Source organism: Parus major, chromosome 4A (assembly GCF_001522545.3).
Source record: "Parus major isolate Abel chromosome 4A, Parus_major1.1, whole genome shotgun sequence".
Taxonomy (NCBI): domain Eukaryota; kingdom Metazoa; phylum Chordata; class Aves; order Passeriformes; family Paridae; genus Parus; species Parus major.
In genome coordinates, this window is record NC_031772.1 from 6,279,979 (window position 1) to 6,293,536 (window position 13,558).

A 13,558-nucleotide genomic window follows, 5' to 3' on the forward strand; every position below is an offset into this window, starting at 1 on the left:
GATGGATGATGGATGGATGGATGATGGATGGATGGATGGACGGATGGATGGATGGATGGATGATGGATGGATGGATGCTACATGACAGTGCACACACCTGCAACCCAGGGTATCCCAGACTGGGAAACAGTGCTTTGATACCACTTGTAGTGACACATGGCAGGGACAACCAGACCTGTTGTTTTGGGGGCTGAGAGCATTCCCAGGAAAACACAGAGAGCAGAGCCCTACAACCAGCTGACTCCAGGGACCTGTGGGCATGGGTGGTCCTCCCATTATCACAGACCCGTGCTGGAGTTTTGACTGGCCCTGCTGGGTGGAGATGTGCAGAGAGAGCCCTGGCACGCCGTGGATCAAAGCCCTGCCCACTACCCCTTGGCCGAGCTTTCCCAAGCAGGCGAGGAATGAAAGCAGCCAGGAATCATTTTCTTTCAAGCCTGCCTGCAAACCAAAACACAGATGCCACATCTAATTTTAGGCCTCCCAGCCTTGAGAGTGTTCTCCCGAGTCTCTCTGAGTGAGCAGGGAGATAGTCATCTTAGGACACGCCGCAGCCGCAGTGGCTGCGCACTCTCCTTGACCCCAGCTCTGAAATGATAGGAGGGCAGGGGCACAGCATGGCCAGGAGTTAACAGATCCTCGCTGATCCCAGGAGATCCTGCAGGACATGCTGGGCCCCTCCACTCACTGCAATTGAGGGACTGGCCAGCCACCCTGCTAGCCCCAGGCTGCCACCTTCTCCCTGCTGGACGTGACAACTACTTCAACTCGGGCCATAATCCAAGGGTTTAAGCACCCACATGGCAAAAGGGAGGGTGAACTGAACAAGAAGAGAACAGCTGCCCCCTGGAACCTTAGCTCCCATCTCAGCTCAGCTCTGCCCAACCCTCAGCACAGCTCCAGTGGGATGTTCTGTCCTGCAGGCTTCCCAGCACTGTACTCTGCTCCCTCTTCAAACCACCCCCAACACAGCCCAGAATCAAGGACCCAGCACTTCGGCAGAGGCTGAGCTGTAAACAAGAAAGGGAAAAAGTCCCTGTGCTGCTATTGTTTTTCTAACCATTTAAAGATGCAGGGGACTGGGGAGCAGACTGGGAAGTAATAGATTTCTTTGTAAGGGGAAGATCCTATTACCAGGGAAAAGACTTTTTGACCACAGGGAACACGTGAAAACAAAGCCAATTACGGAGAGCCAGAAAACGAAATCCATGTGAACAGGCTGAGTTCATCAGGACGATGTCACATGTTCTGGAGCACAGGAGCATGCACAGGGACAAAGCCCAGGCCAGCCCACAGGGGTTCCAGTCCACAGCAGACCCATGGCTCCAGACACACATCCCCCAGCCCTGCTCTGCTAACAGAGCTGGCACTGCCAGACAGCAGGAGAGGGAGTGGGGGTGAGTTGAGGGGCTGGTTCTCAGTGTCTGAGCAGAGAGAAGCAGCAATGCCGATCCCACACCAAGCCCTGTGCTGCCCACATGGAGCTCCAGCCACCTCTCCTTCCTGCGGGCAGCACACGGCACGGTGCCTGCCCTCCAGGGACAGCTGCAGAGGGAACCCTGCAGGGTGAGGGCTGGGGATGTTCCTCATGCAGAAGAGAACACACACATAATCTGTGTGTGGTGTTCATGGGAAGATGATGAACATCCACAAATGTGCACAGGAACACACACGATTCAAGAGGAACAATAAATCATCCGAGCTCTCTTTGCAGGGGGATTTCATTTTCAGTTAATACACCTCACTGCTTCCCAGATGAAAGATATCAACCCAATCAGCACAAAAATGCATTCCCTGTATTTCCCTTTCAAGAAGAAAGCGGAGCTGCTGAGATATCCCATTCCAGCCCTCCCTGCTGGTTGGGAGATGTGCGGACGCTGCTCTGCTGATTGGCGCGAGGGGGAGGAGGCAGGAGCCTTCACGAGGAAATTTGTGATACAGAAACTTGTGCCTGGGCTCTGTTCTCAGCACACAGGCCAAGGTCAAAGCATTTTTTTCTGCCATTCCTAACCAGCAAAGAAGCAAACACAGCTAAAATGTGTAACAGCAGCCAAAATGCTGAGGGCTGGTAAAACACCAGAGAAAGAAGTGTCGTGTCGTTTTGGGAGAGAAAAGAAGCCCCCTCCATCCACCCCAGGCAGAGAGAGCGTGGGGGGTGGAAGCAAACTCCAGGGTTTTCCCACCTCATCCCAGGGACTAAACACATCCTCTGTAAAATGTATTCTGGAGATCTGCAGCCTGCCCTCTGGCTTTTGTAGGGATGGCTCCTGCTGACAGCAGTTCCAGAAGCACTCAGAGGGATGGGGGTCTGGAAGGTGAAGATGCTGATGTAACACAGATGGATTTGCCCTGAGGTTCTTCCCAAAGCCACTGGCTACAGCCAGCCCATGTCTAGTCCCTGCCAGAGGATATTGGTGCAGAGGGAGAGAAGGCACCACCCGTCCACAGGTGACAAAGCCAGGCAGGACATGGCTCGGAGCAACATGGTCTAGTGGGAGGCGCTCCTGCCCACAGAGGGGAGAGGAATGAAATGGGCTTCAATGCCCCTTCCTAAAAAACCATTCCCTGGGTCTATGACCAGACTCTCCAGGCCCCAGCAAGGGCTGGATCAGGCAGCCATCCCCTCAGCAGCGCCTGTCACAGACACAAAAGGTAGATCGTTATGACTGCTGCCATGCCCTGTGCATGAGGGGAGGCTGAGACTCTGCATGGAGCTCTCAAACAGCTCTCCTGCTCTGCACAGCCTGGGCAGGGCTCTGCCAGCCCAGGCACACCCCAAATGTGTCCCCAGGAGCACCCAAATCTCAGGGCAGGCACACCAAATGGAAAATGTGCCTGTGTCTGGCTGCTTGCCCTGGCTAAGGCTGCCCACAGCTCCCTCCCCACACCAAGCGTGTCCCAGTATTGCTGGTTCTGCACTGACTCTCCCATGTTGACTTAACCCTTCTCTTTTGCCCCTAGAGTTGTTTGGGAAGTGACAGCTGCCTTTCCTGTCATGAGGTGCTCAGCTGGTCCACCCAGCCCCCAGCAGCCCCAGGCAACTCGACAGACTGGCCCCTTCAGCAGAAACAGGGGCTCATCCCACAAAACACTATTGACTTATTAGAATGGGCTCCCTTCTCCTTGGGATGGCACAGGGAAGCCAGCAGGACACCTGTGGAAAGCATGGCTGTAATCCACCCCTGTGGACACCCGAGCTGCCTGGGGCCTGGTGGCCCGGGAAAAGGGCAGAAGCTATAAATACCTGGGGAACTGGCTTCTACTTTTAAGATTATTTCTATTACTGCAAATCACTTAATCTGAGGTCTGTGTCCCTACAAACCAATCCCAACACTTCTGAGGACGTGTCAGCACCTGACTTTGTTCTCACTATTTGCAGAGGCGTCCCTGGGCGGGGACTGGGGAGCTCCGAGCCAGAGCACAGCGGGTGACCTTGCTCTTTCTGGCCTCTGTTCAGGCTGCACTAACCGGGGAGCAAGCAGCACCACGAGAGCAGCTGAGCCAAGCTGAGCCAAGCCAACCCGAGCCTGCCCTCCCATCCCACACAGGTCCCCGGGGAGCTGCTCGCGATCCCGGGGTGCGGATGCTGCAACCCCTCTCCTACAAAACCTCTCCAGGGGCTGCACAAGGGGCCAGGGGAGGTGAAAGGGCCAATGGATGGGGAACAAAGTCCAGCATGCTGCTGCAGGACAGTCCCCAGCACCCAGCACAGAGCCAGCACAGCCCCCCAGGACCCCAGCGCTGCACCACTCACACACCAAGGGGCTGCTGTCAAACCTCAGCCCCTGCCCGACAAAAAGAGACAATTCCTTTTTCCACAGTTGCCTGGAGGCTGAATGAATCGCTGCTCATGAGTGCTTCAGCAGTAAAGTACTACTACTGGGAGCATTTTTATTACTGTTAGAGGGTACTTTGAATCTCCCTTTAAAACGCTGGTGAGAAGAATCAGGGTTGCAATGGCTTGACTTAAAGCAGAACAAAGCACAAGCACACACCGCAGTACCCACAGTGAGCACTGCCCACTGCAGGCACCTGGCCAGGGTGAGCTGGCCACCCACAGGGAGACCTCCCCAGGGAAGTTCATCCCTCCCTCTGCCCCTCAGGCACAGGGGGATTGTGGCTGGACATGGATGAGTAGCACAGGCAGATGAGGGAAGGCAGGCAGCAGTGGTAACAGCGAGAGAATATGGATGGAGAACCTCCGTCACAAGTCTTTGCCATGACAACTGGGCCAGTTCCTTTTCATTTCAATGAGCTCCCTCATACCGCTGTTACTGCTGGCAAACAGGGCTGGCTCTGGTCCCCACAGTGTGCAGCCACGGTCGATACCAGGGCCACCAGCCTCTGCCAAGGCCACCACTGGGCACGCCTGCACTGCCACCCACTAAGGGGTGATGTGACCCTATCAGCCTCTTAATTGTTTACCAGGCAAAAATGCTCTGCTGCAGCAGGAGATGGGACATCTGCCTCCTGTGCATGCTGTATGCTGGATCTCTGGAGGAAAAGAAAGAGCTGGAAAGGATCCAGTACACCCACAGGAAGCGTTGCCATTGCTGTTTTCCTGTGAACATGGTGTAGAGCTGGGCTCATCCAAGGTGAGAGCAGATCACTCTGGTCAATGTTCATGTCCTACCCAATGATGACCCCAATGGGAGGTGCCTGTGTCCCCTGTGCCACATCACTACGTGCACGTGGTGGCACCAAGCTGCCCTCCCCAGCTGGCCCAGGCTCTCCAAGGTGGCTTTGTGGCACTTGCTTTGCATCAGTCTGAGATTTTCTTTTGCAGAAAATCTTCCAAAAAGAAAATTAACTTGCACAAAGCAATGAGGCTGAGGAGCTGTGCAAGGAGGAATCTTCACTTTTCCTATATATTTCCAAAGTTCCAGAGCCATCTATAGCTGCACAGATCTCTGGGATCTACCAGGGCAGCTCTCAGAAACAAACAGTTTTTACTAGAAGTCATAGAAAGTCTCCCACTGAATAGTTTTCTTTCAGTAAACACTCATTTGATAAATTTTAAATGTTCCACAGGGTGATAAAATAAATACAATTTCTTTCTTTTGTAATTTAGTCCACAATCACTAGCAGAAAGTATCCACTGCAAACACCAACCCGGCAGCCTCCAGTGAGTGCTCCAAGTCTAGACAGAAACTGGCAGTGGAGAACTGGCAAACTGGGACAGCCACTTTCAAACAAGCAATTTATAAAATATGAATGAAGGTTTGTGCCAAGAGTGAAATTCATGAGAATGACAGAAAAACACAAAGAACAGAGCTACTGCTCTCTGCTACAAATTGTTCTTAACCCCATGGGATGAGACTGTTTTGGTCACACCAAAACACGACCACAAGATTTTCAATATTTTAGGGAATTTTGTGACTTTTTCCTGCAATACATGGTGGTGTTTCCAGCTTTTCTCCCAGCTCAGGAGCATGCCCCCACCTTGCCTTGCACAGACTGACTCCTGACCTGCTCCAGTTTCCGCTGTGCCTGTTCCTCCCCCTGCCCAAGCGCAATCTGCTCCCGTTGGGACCCGGAGGTGACGGCTGGCACGGACACAGAGCTGGCTCTTGTCTCTGCTGGAGCCTGGCACGGCCTTGAAGGGTTCTGGTGCTGGAGCTGGCATCGCCCCTGGGATGCTGCTCACATTCGCTGCCTCGCTACAGTGTTTCTGCTTTCATTCCTCCGGGATTGTCCCACACCTTCCTCGCTCTGAGAAAGGGGACACAGGCAGTGACTTCCAGGAATCGTGGGCTCCGTGCCACTGGGACACGATTCCAGAGCCCATGGATGCCCATCCCCAGGGGCTGGTACCTGTGCCCATGGTAGGGATCTTGTCCTGGGGGAAAAACCCATCTCTGCAGTGGGAATCCTGACCTGGGAGTGACCCCTGTCCTATAAAACATGCTCTATTCCTCGTTCCAAATCAGTGTTTTGACACGCTCTTCGGTCCCCAGAAGCAGCACCAAAGCACTTCCCATTGTTAACTGGCTCTCAGTCTGGAATGAAGTTCTCCTAGAAGGAAAACCAATGGTTATGCCAGACTGGCTGCAGGGAGTGGTGCAAAGCACAGCTCATCTGTGCAATGGATAAATCCCAGGAATCTGTAAACAGCGGGAAGAATGTAAAAGCTGCATAAGCAGGAGAAGAGCTGCCACGAGCAGATCCTGCACAACATCCAGCCCTGAAACCTCGGGAAAACACACAAAATACCTGTGTGACTCCGACCCACCAACACTCTTAAAGCTTTTTGTGGATGGTTTCTACAGCAAAATTTTCTGATTTCTCAGCTGCTGCTTCCAATACCAAGTGCCACATAACGCCTGTCCTTCCACTGCAACCAGCACTTGAGAGGAACCAGGGTGCAAAACTCACTGACTGTAGAACCAGCATCCAGAGGCTGTAAGAGCTCAAAAATTCAAGACATTTGGAAAATAGGATGGGAAAGCCTAGGGGAGGATGGGGCAAAGTCTGCCTTTGAGCAGTGAAGAGGCAAAGAGATGCTGTGCACCCTCAGCCCAGCCCCTGACAGAGACACATCTCCTCTTCCCAGCAGTAAGGGACAGCTGTGTCCAAAGGGACTGGTTGCCCACACGACGTTCTGCCATGATCCTCTTGTCTTCAAAGAAATATTTACATCCCATGGCCAATTGCCAGAGCAGAAAGGTCACACTGACTGCAGCAGACAGGAGGGTCAGCTCCTTCCCAAGGGCTTTGGAGTTCTGCCAGTGCAGTGCTGGGGGTCCCCAGAGCCCTCCTGGGACTGGGATGCCAGAGCAGCTGCTGCTGGGCATGGACTGGGAGTGAGGGCAACCCTGAGAACGACCTCCCGCCTCATTCCATCTCTTGGTGTTAACAGCTGCCCTTCACCCCTTCATCTCTTTGTCAGCCTTATCTCCTCCCTCCATAGGAAGGAATTACTGCAGGTTTTATCTGTAAGCCTATCACAATTACAGAGCTGAAACGATTACAGAGCCATCGAGCCAGGTGATGAATGAACACGTGGCACTGGCCCAAACTGACCACAGCCAGTCTAGGGAAGGGAACCAAAGGCAGATGTAACCAGCAAACACCAGGATTCCAACCAGTATCAGCACCAGGTAACAGCAGTGAGAGCAAATGCCACTTAAAAACATCTGAAGCTACACGGACAGCAGATTTTCCTGAGCCAAAAGGCCCTTAAATCCTCTTCTCCCCTTTGATTCCATTGCTTCAGTAACAGCTCCTTTTCTGATTCCATTTCATTCTAAACCAGAGGCCACCCCCTCCAATCCGCCACCGTAATTTGTCTTCTGATGGCAGAACCTTGGATTTATTCTGACAATGTTCCATCTTGCTCCTGAAACAGGTTTTATAGTCACCTCAAATACTGCTGGTAGTAATGATGCAACAATCAGAGCACAAAGACAAACAGCTCCAAGTCCACAGAGCAACAAAACCTCAGATTAATTTCTTAATTACATCTAAGCCCAACTTGTGCAGTCAGGGACACTGTACCAAAAGCTTTAAATTAAACCAAATTGTCTTAAGAACCAGAGTGTTTCTGAGATGTGAAAGCACCTCTTAACACTGACACATCCCCAAATACTAAAAACTGCTCTGCTTTAATGTCATATAAAGGGTGTTTAACTCAGAAAATACCTACCCACACCTAGTCACAACTGCAGCAGGGTAGAATTGGGGCTTGGGAGAACTTCATCTGTGAAGGAAGAGCCATGATCCTGCTGGCAAACAGCAGGACCATTCAGGGAGGAAAGAAAGTAGGAGCAACACACCTTGAAATGCTCCTTATTCTCTAAAGCAAGAGGGCCTAGGAGCCTCTGCTCCCAGCAGCACCCTAAGGGACAGGGCTCTGAGGTGCCCAGTGCCCCAGGCTTGTAAAGCCCCAGAAGTGCCCCTCACTGGCCTCACAGAACACTGAGGCTGCATCCTCTGAGGCTGTGAGGGGAAAGCTTTATGTGCAAGGTCAAGTAGGGCAGAAGATCGGACCTAGCACCAGACAGCACAGGGGTGCACATCCAAAAGCCAATTATCCTTCCATCAGGGAATTTTAGTACAGAGCCTCTCAGCTCCCGCAAACCTTTCTTCTCACAGGCGCTGCTGCCTGGGATGCTGGCACACGACTGGCCGCTCCAGGAGCAGCAGAGGCTGTTCCTGTGCTGACACCCACAGCTCCAGGAGAAAATGTAAATCTGCAGGAATGGGCCAGCAGCACGTTGGAAAGCTAACAGAGACTTTGCTGGGATGAAATGTACACCTTGGCAGCAAGTAACACATATGGCTTGAGCCAGACCACGAGTGTTCCGCCTTCCTTACGGCGTTTGAAAATTCCATCTGAACACAGAGAGACGAAACCACCCCGTCACACCTTTGCAGCAGCACGGTAGTGCTGTACGAGCCTTGGAGTTCAAAGGACAAGACACTGCTGTTGCAAAGGTTGCTGTGCCAGCTCCAACCCTGCTGATCCCACAGAAGTCTGCTAGGGGAAGCAGGCAAAGCACACCCAACAGAGCTGCAAAGAAGAGGAGTATACAGCACTTCCCACAGGAATGAGGGAGATGTCGCTTATCTCCAAGGCAAGACCTGGCAAAATGTACCTGCTGCTGCCTCGTCCAGGCTCCAAGACTGCCTGCAGACCTCCCTGGGACCCCACACCTGCTCTGCTCAGGGTGACATTCCCTGTCTGTGCGGGATCCCGCTGCACAGGCTCCGCAGGAGCCGCACAGAACAAACCTGCACTGCCATCACCAGCATCCGAATGCTGAAGTTTTCCAACTTGATTCCTCCCCGCCTCCTCTGTGCTGATTCCAGCAGAGATTTATCCAGACTCCAGAGGCACACCCGGAGCTTGCACAGCTCCTGCCACGTACGAAGCTCCCAGCTGGATGATGCTCACAGCTGCACTCTTTCTGACCTGTCATTACTTTTATTCTTTTTTCTTTTGCCAAGCCCTTGACATCTCTGTACAGTCCCCCAGCAAATCACTGTGTGGGTGGAAATTACCCCAGGACCCAAATGAAGCTGTGGGCATTTAAAACAGAAACAAGCCCAGAGGCAGTGCACTGGCTTGGTGCTAATTTAGAGGTAAAATCTAACAGTTCATTTCAGCCTTTGCTCCCAGCATCCCGAGCATCACGGGATGAGTGTGTGGATGCAGGACTCCCACGATGCAAACCCCAGGTGAGGCTTCACATACTCCTGGATGGGATTGCCTCTGAGCCAGCAAAAAACCCCTTGGGCAGCCCTTTGTCCCTCCCATTTCCATCAGCTCGGCCATGTTTTGCTGTGCGGGAAGGTGAGCATGCAGGTGCCCACTGCTGTAAGTGTTGTACAGGTATTTTACAGAGATGGCTCATCTCCTTTTAGAGGTTAATCCACCAGGAAAGATTATTCTTTGATTGAATCCTACTTCTAAAAAAAAACCCAAAAAAACAAAAACAACAAAAAACAAAAACCTCCCCTAGTTCATTCCCAAAACCTGTTCTAGCTCTACTTTAAACACATTTTCAACCTGTACTTAAACAGCCCCGAGGCAGAAGTGATGTTTCTCTGCCACTACATTCGGGGTTTCCTGCTCTGCACAGAGCATTCCCAGCAGGCATTTCTCGGCGAGACAAGTTGCTGGGAGGATTTTAACTCGATGTCAAGATCCGTCCGTGCTTCGAGGCACAGCGTCCCGATCTCGCCCGCTCCCAGCGGCCGGGAGCAGCGGGATAACAGATGCGTAAGGAAACGAGATGAACACAACGACCTCACAGCACGGTAGGGACAGCGAGCGTGCACCGCGCTATTCCTGGCACGATCCCGCCTAGCTGCCCCAAACGACAGCATCCCGGCAAAAGGCAAGGTTCGGCAGCGGAGAGGTGCAGCAAAGCGGGAACAGCCGGGACACAGCGGGGCGGGACCCGCGGTGAGCGCGGGGCAGGCGGAGGGGAGGCCGGGGATGGCGCGGGGTGTCCGTGGGATGCGGGGTGCAGAAGGTGCCATGAGGGATGCGGGCACAGGATGCCGGTGCTGCCGGGAGATGGGATGCAGGATGCCGCTGGAAGCACAGCGCGGGGCGCGCCTGCCGGGGGGCTGCGGGACTCGGATACTCACCGGAGGTCGCCGTAAGCGCCGGCGTAACCCTCGACCCAGGGCTCCAACTCGCTCTTGATGCCGGGAGCGGGGACGGCGAAAGGCGCCCTGCCCGGTGGGTACCAGGCGTCGGCAGGACAGTCGGCGGGCCCGGGGGGCGGCTCGGGGCACGGCCCGTAGAGCTGCCCCTCCTCGGCGAAGAAGGTGGGCCAGGGGGGCGCGGGGCCCGGCGGGCCCAGCTCGGCCCCGAAGCGACACGGGCCGCCCCAGCCGCCGCCCGCGGCCGGCCCCGCCGAGCTCTCCAGCTTGACGCGGCCGAAGCCGCGGGGCAGCCCCGGCCCGGCGGGCGGCTCTGCGGCCAGGGCGGCCTCGAAGGCGGGCGAGGGGTCGCGGGCGGGCGGGCGCGGGGCGCGGGGCGGCCCGGCGGGCACGGCGAACATGCAGTCCTCGCGGGGCAGCGCCTCGGCCGGAGCCTCCAGCGCCTCCAGCGCCAGCCCCATGGAGGCGGACACGGCGCGGCACAGCTGCCGGGCGCTGTCGCCCAGCGGGTCTTCCTTGTCCGCCGGCTCGGTCTCGGGCGGCGGCAGCAGCGGCATCGCACCCGCCTCGCCCAGCAGCTCCCGCAGCTCTCCGGCGCAGGGGAAGGACGAGCCCATGGCGGGGCCGGCGGCCGGCAGCGCCTTGGCGGCGGCGCGGGGCTCGGGGGCCGGCAGGCAGGCGGCCGGGGGCGGCAGGCAGGCGGGGGACTCCGGCGGCGGCCGGGGACTCGGCGGGCAGGGCGCGTTTGGCGGCGGCTGCCCGGCGCCCGGCTCCTCTCGCGGCGGCTGGAAAGCGTCGCAGACGCTCTGGAAGAAGCTCTGAAAAGCCCCGCGGAAGGTCCTGCCCGCCGGTCGCGGGTAGACGCGCCCGACCCCCAGCTGCACCTCCATGCTCGCCGAGCGCGGGGCAGCGATCGCTGCGGCGGCGGCGGAGCGAGGAGAGGGCGGAGAGCCTTGGCAGCGCTCCCGGCCCGACCCCCGCGGGCCGCCTACCCGTGGCGCTGCTCCGCGGCGCCCATGGCACTGACCGCCGGGCACGGAGCTCGGTGCGCGCAACAGGCAGGGAAAGTTGTCGGCGGGGGCGCGGGCAGGTGCGGCGGCGGAGCGAGGGGCGGGCGCGGGGAGGGAGGCGCGGCGGAGAGACCTCCCCCCGGTGATACCTCCCCTCGGTGATATACCTCCTCTCGGTGATACCTCACCCCCGGTGATACCTCCCCCCGGTGGTGGCCGCGGCGTCCGCCCGGTCCCGGGCTCGGGTGGCCCCACCGGCAGCCCTGGAGCCGCAGCCCCGCCGCAGTGTCCGGGCTTGGCGCCTCAGCGGGCGAGCCGGAGCTGGATGTGGCTGCCGGGCCCGGCCCGCTGGGATCGTCGCCCGTCACCGCGGCCTCTGGGTGAGCGCCCGACCGGTCCCCGACCCCCGCTGGGCGGGACGGGGCGGGGATGGGGGCTGCCCCGGGTCCCAGCCGGGCTGCTGATGGAGCGGGTGCGTGCGGATCACGGGCCCCGTGCCGGCTGGGCTGCTCCCCGCTGTCCCCTCGGCTGACAGCTGGCGCAGCTGGGCGGACTTGGGTCAGAAAAATGCTCTTTTTCGCGCTGGCGTGTCGGCGCTCAGCAGCTCCCCACCCCCGGCTGGGCCCGAGCCGACCCCCGCAGCTCTTGGGTCGCTGCCTGAGGACCGGCTGGCCGCTTCCACCTCCCACCGCCCCGCGTCGTGCCACAGCCCCCGCCTGCCAAAGCACGACCCATCCCGTGGGCATCCCCGCCCGGGTCACGCACCGGGATGAAAACCACCTCGCTTAGCAGAGGGAATTAGTGTGGGACCTACCGTAAACAAGGCTTGAGCTCCCCTTGCTGGTCCTGGAATAACAATCCTAAAGCAACTTCTGGGAGGCACCATCCCCAGGCAACCTGGGAATGGAATCATTTTCATTCGAGGGAGTTTAAAACAAACCCGTTACTTTGAGCCCCTTTGGAGACAAAGGGGAAAAAAGTCATAAATAAGCAGAGCCTGTGGGGAAAACAGAGAGACATATCCCATCTTTTAAAAGCCTTTTTACAAGCTGTAGAAGATAAAAATAAAAATCCAAGTCCAGCCAAGCAAAATTTGGCAATGTCCTCCATCCTGCCTGCGTGATCAGAGCAGCTGGAGGAGGGGGAGCAGGGCTGGTGCCCCGGTGGGGAAGGGTCAGTGCTGCTGGCTGCTGCAGCGTGGGATGGCTGCAGGCAGGGGCTGCCACCCCCCAGGACTGTGCCCAGCTCTCCCTGGCCACCAGTGAGGAAAAGCATTTGCAGAGAAACTTCATCAGCTTTTGCATGTGGGTGAAACACCAAGCTGGGCTCTAATGCCAAGTCCCAAGGCCCCTAAAGCACTGAAGGCAGCTCAGCTAACATCTGAGAAGGTGAAAACCAAGGGAGGTGCAGTAAGGTAAGTGCTGCCAAGTGGATGTGGGTTCCAGTGTCTTTGCTGTTCCAGCCCCTCAGAGCTGACAGGCTTCTGGAGTGAAATACACAGACTCCAGAAAACATCTAAGAGAGGATTCTCACTATCAGCCTCAAGAGCTGTGTTGAGAAGGGCTGGGGGCTGGGGCTGCAGCATGGTTTTGCTGCAGGAACAATGGCCTCTATACCTCAAACAAGACATGGGTTCTGACCAGAGAGCTTTGTTTGACCCCCACTGTTCCCACAAGGAGGAAACATCCTCAGCTTGTACACCCTGAAACACCTCAACCTGCAAAGACCTCAGCACAATTCAGACTTTTGGTATTCAAACCTTCCTGTCTGGGATGGGGGCTGTTTGGGCCTCAGCTCCTAGATCTCGGGCTTTGGCTTTGGTGCTGTTTGTGTTGCCTTGCCCTTTCCTCTGCAGCATCCACAGTGCCCTGGATTTTCCCCCTTCTGAGTGTTTCTGTGGGATTTTTGGAATGTTGATCACTGCAGAGGTGCAGAAAGTGAGACTGCAAAATGGTTTGTGTGCTTCAGCAAAACCAACATTTCAGTTCTGACTGATGATCTGTGGTAAAGATGCTTTTAATTTATTTCTTCAACAGATATCTTCTCAGAGTTATTTTTTTTTAATTGATCCTCATGTTTCATTTAAAATTGATGAAATAGTAGTGAATATTCTACTGTATATGTGCACAACTGCACATGCTCTGCTTAAAGGCTCTGTGTATTTTAATCTTTATACTTGGTTGCTGAAGTCATCACACAGTGTTCTAGAGATGTCCTTTTCTCAGCTTGAATTTGATATGGATTTCAATTACACTTTTTCATTCTCCCAGCAACACATATGCAGGCAATTTGTATTTGTAAATGGTTATTCAAGAGTGAATTTAACATCCCATATGGGTATTTATAAGACTTTCTCCATAGGCTGAGGTCTGAGCTGTGTGTCACCAACAGTTTGGTCTTTCAGTTCAATTTAGATGCACGAGGAGTTAAAC

General features: G+C 55.6%; 1 protein-coding gene across 1 annotated transcript in view; it reads right to left on the reverse strand.

Moving 5' to 3' along the window:
• AR (androgen receptor) overlaps nt 1-11,200 on the reverse strand; it is a 35,833-nt gene extending 24,633 nt beyond the window's left edge. The window contains exon 1 of the mRNA XM_015626689.3: nt 10,099-11,200. Coding sequence (XP_015482175.1) covers nt 10,099-11,006 — 908 coding nt within the window. The 5' untranslated portion in view covers nt 11,007-11,200. The remainder of the gene's footprint in view (nt 1-10,098) is intronic.
• Nucleotides 11,201-13,558: the final 2,358 nt, after the last annotated feature.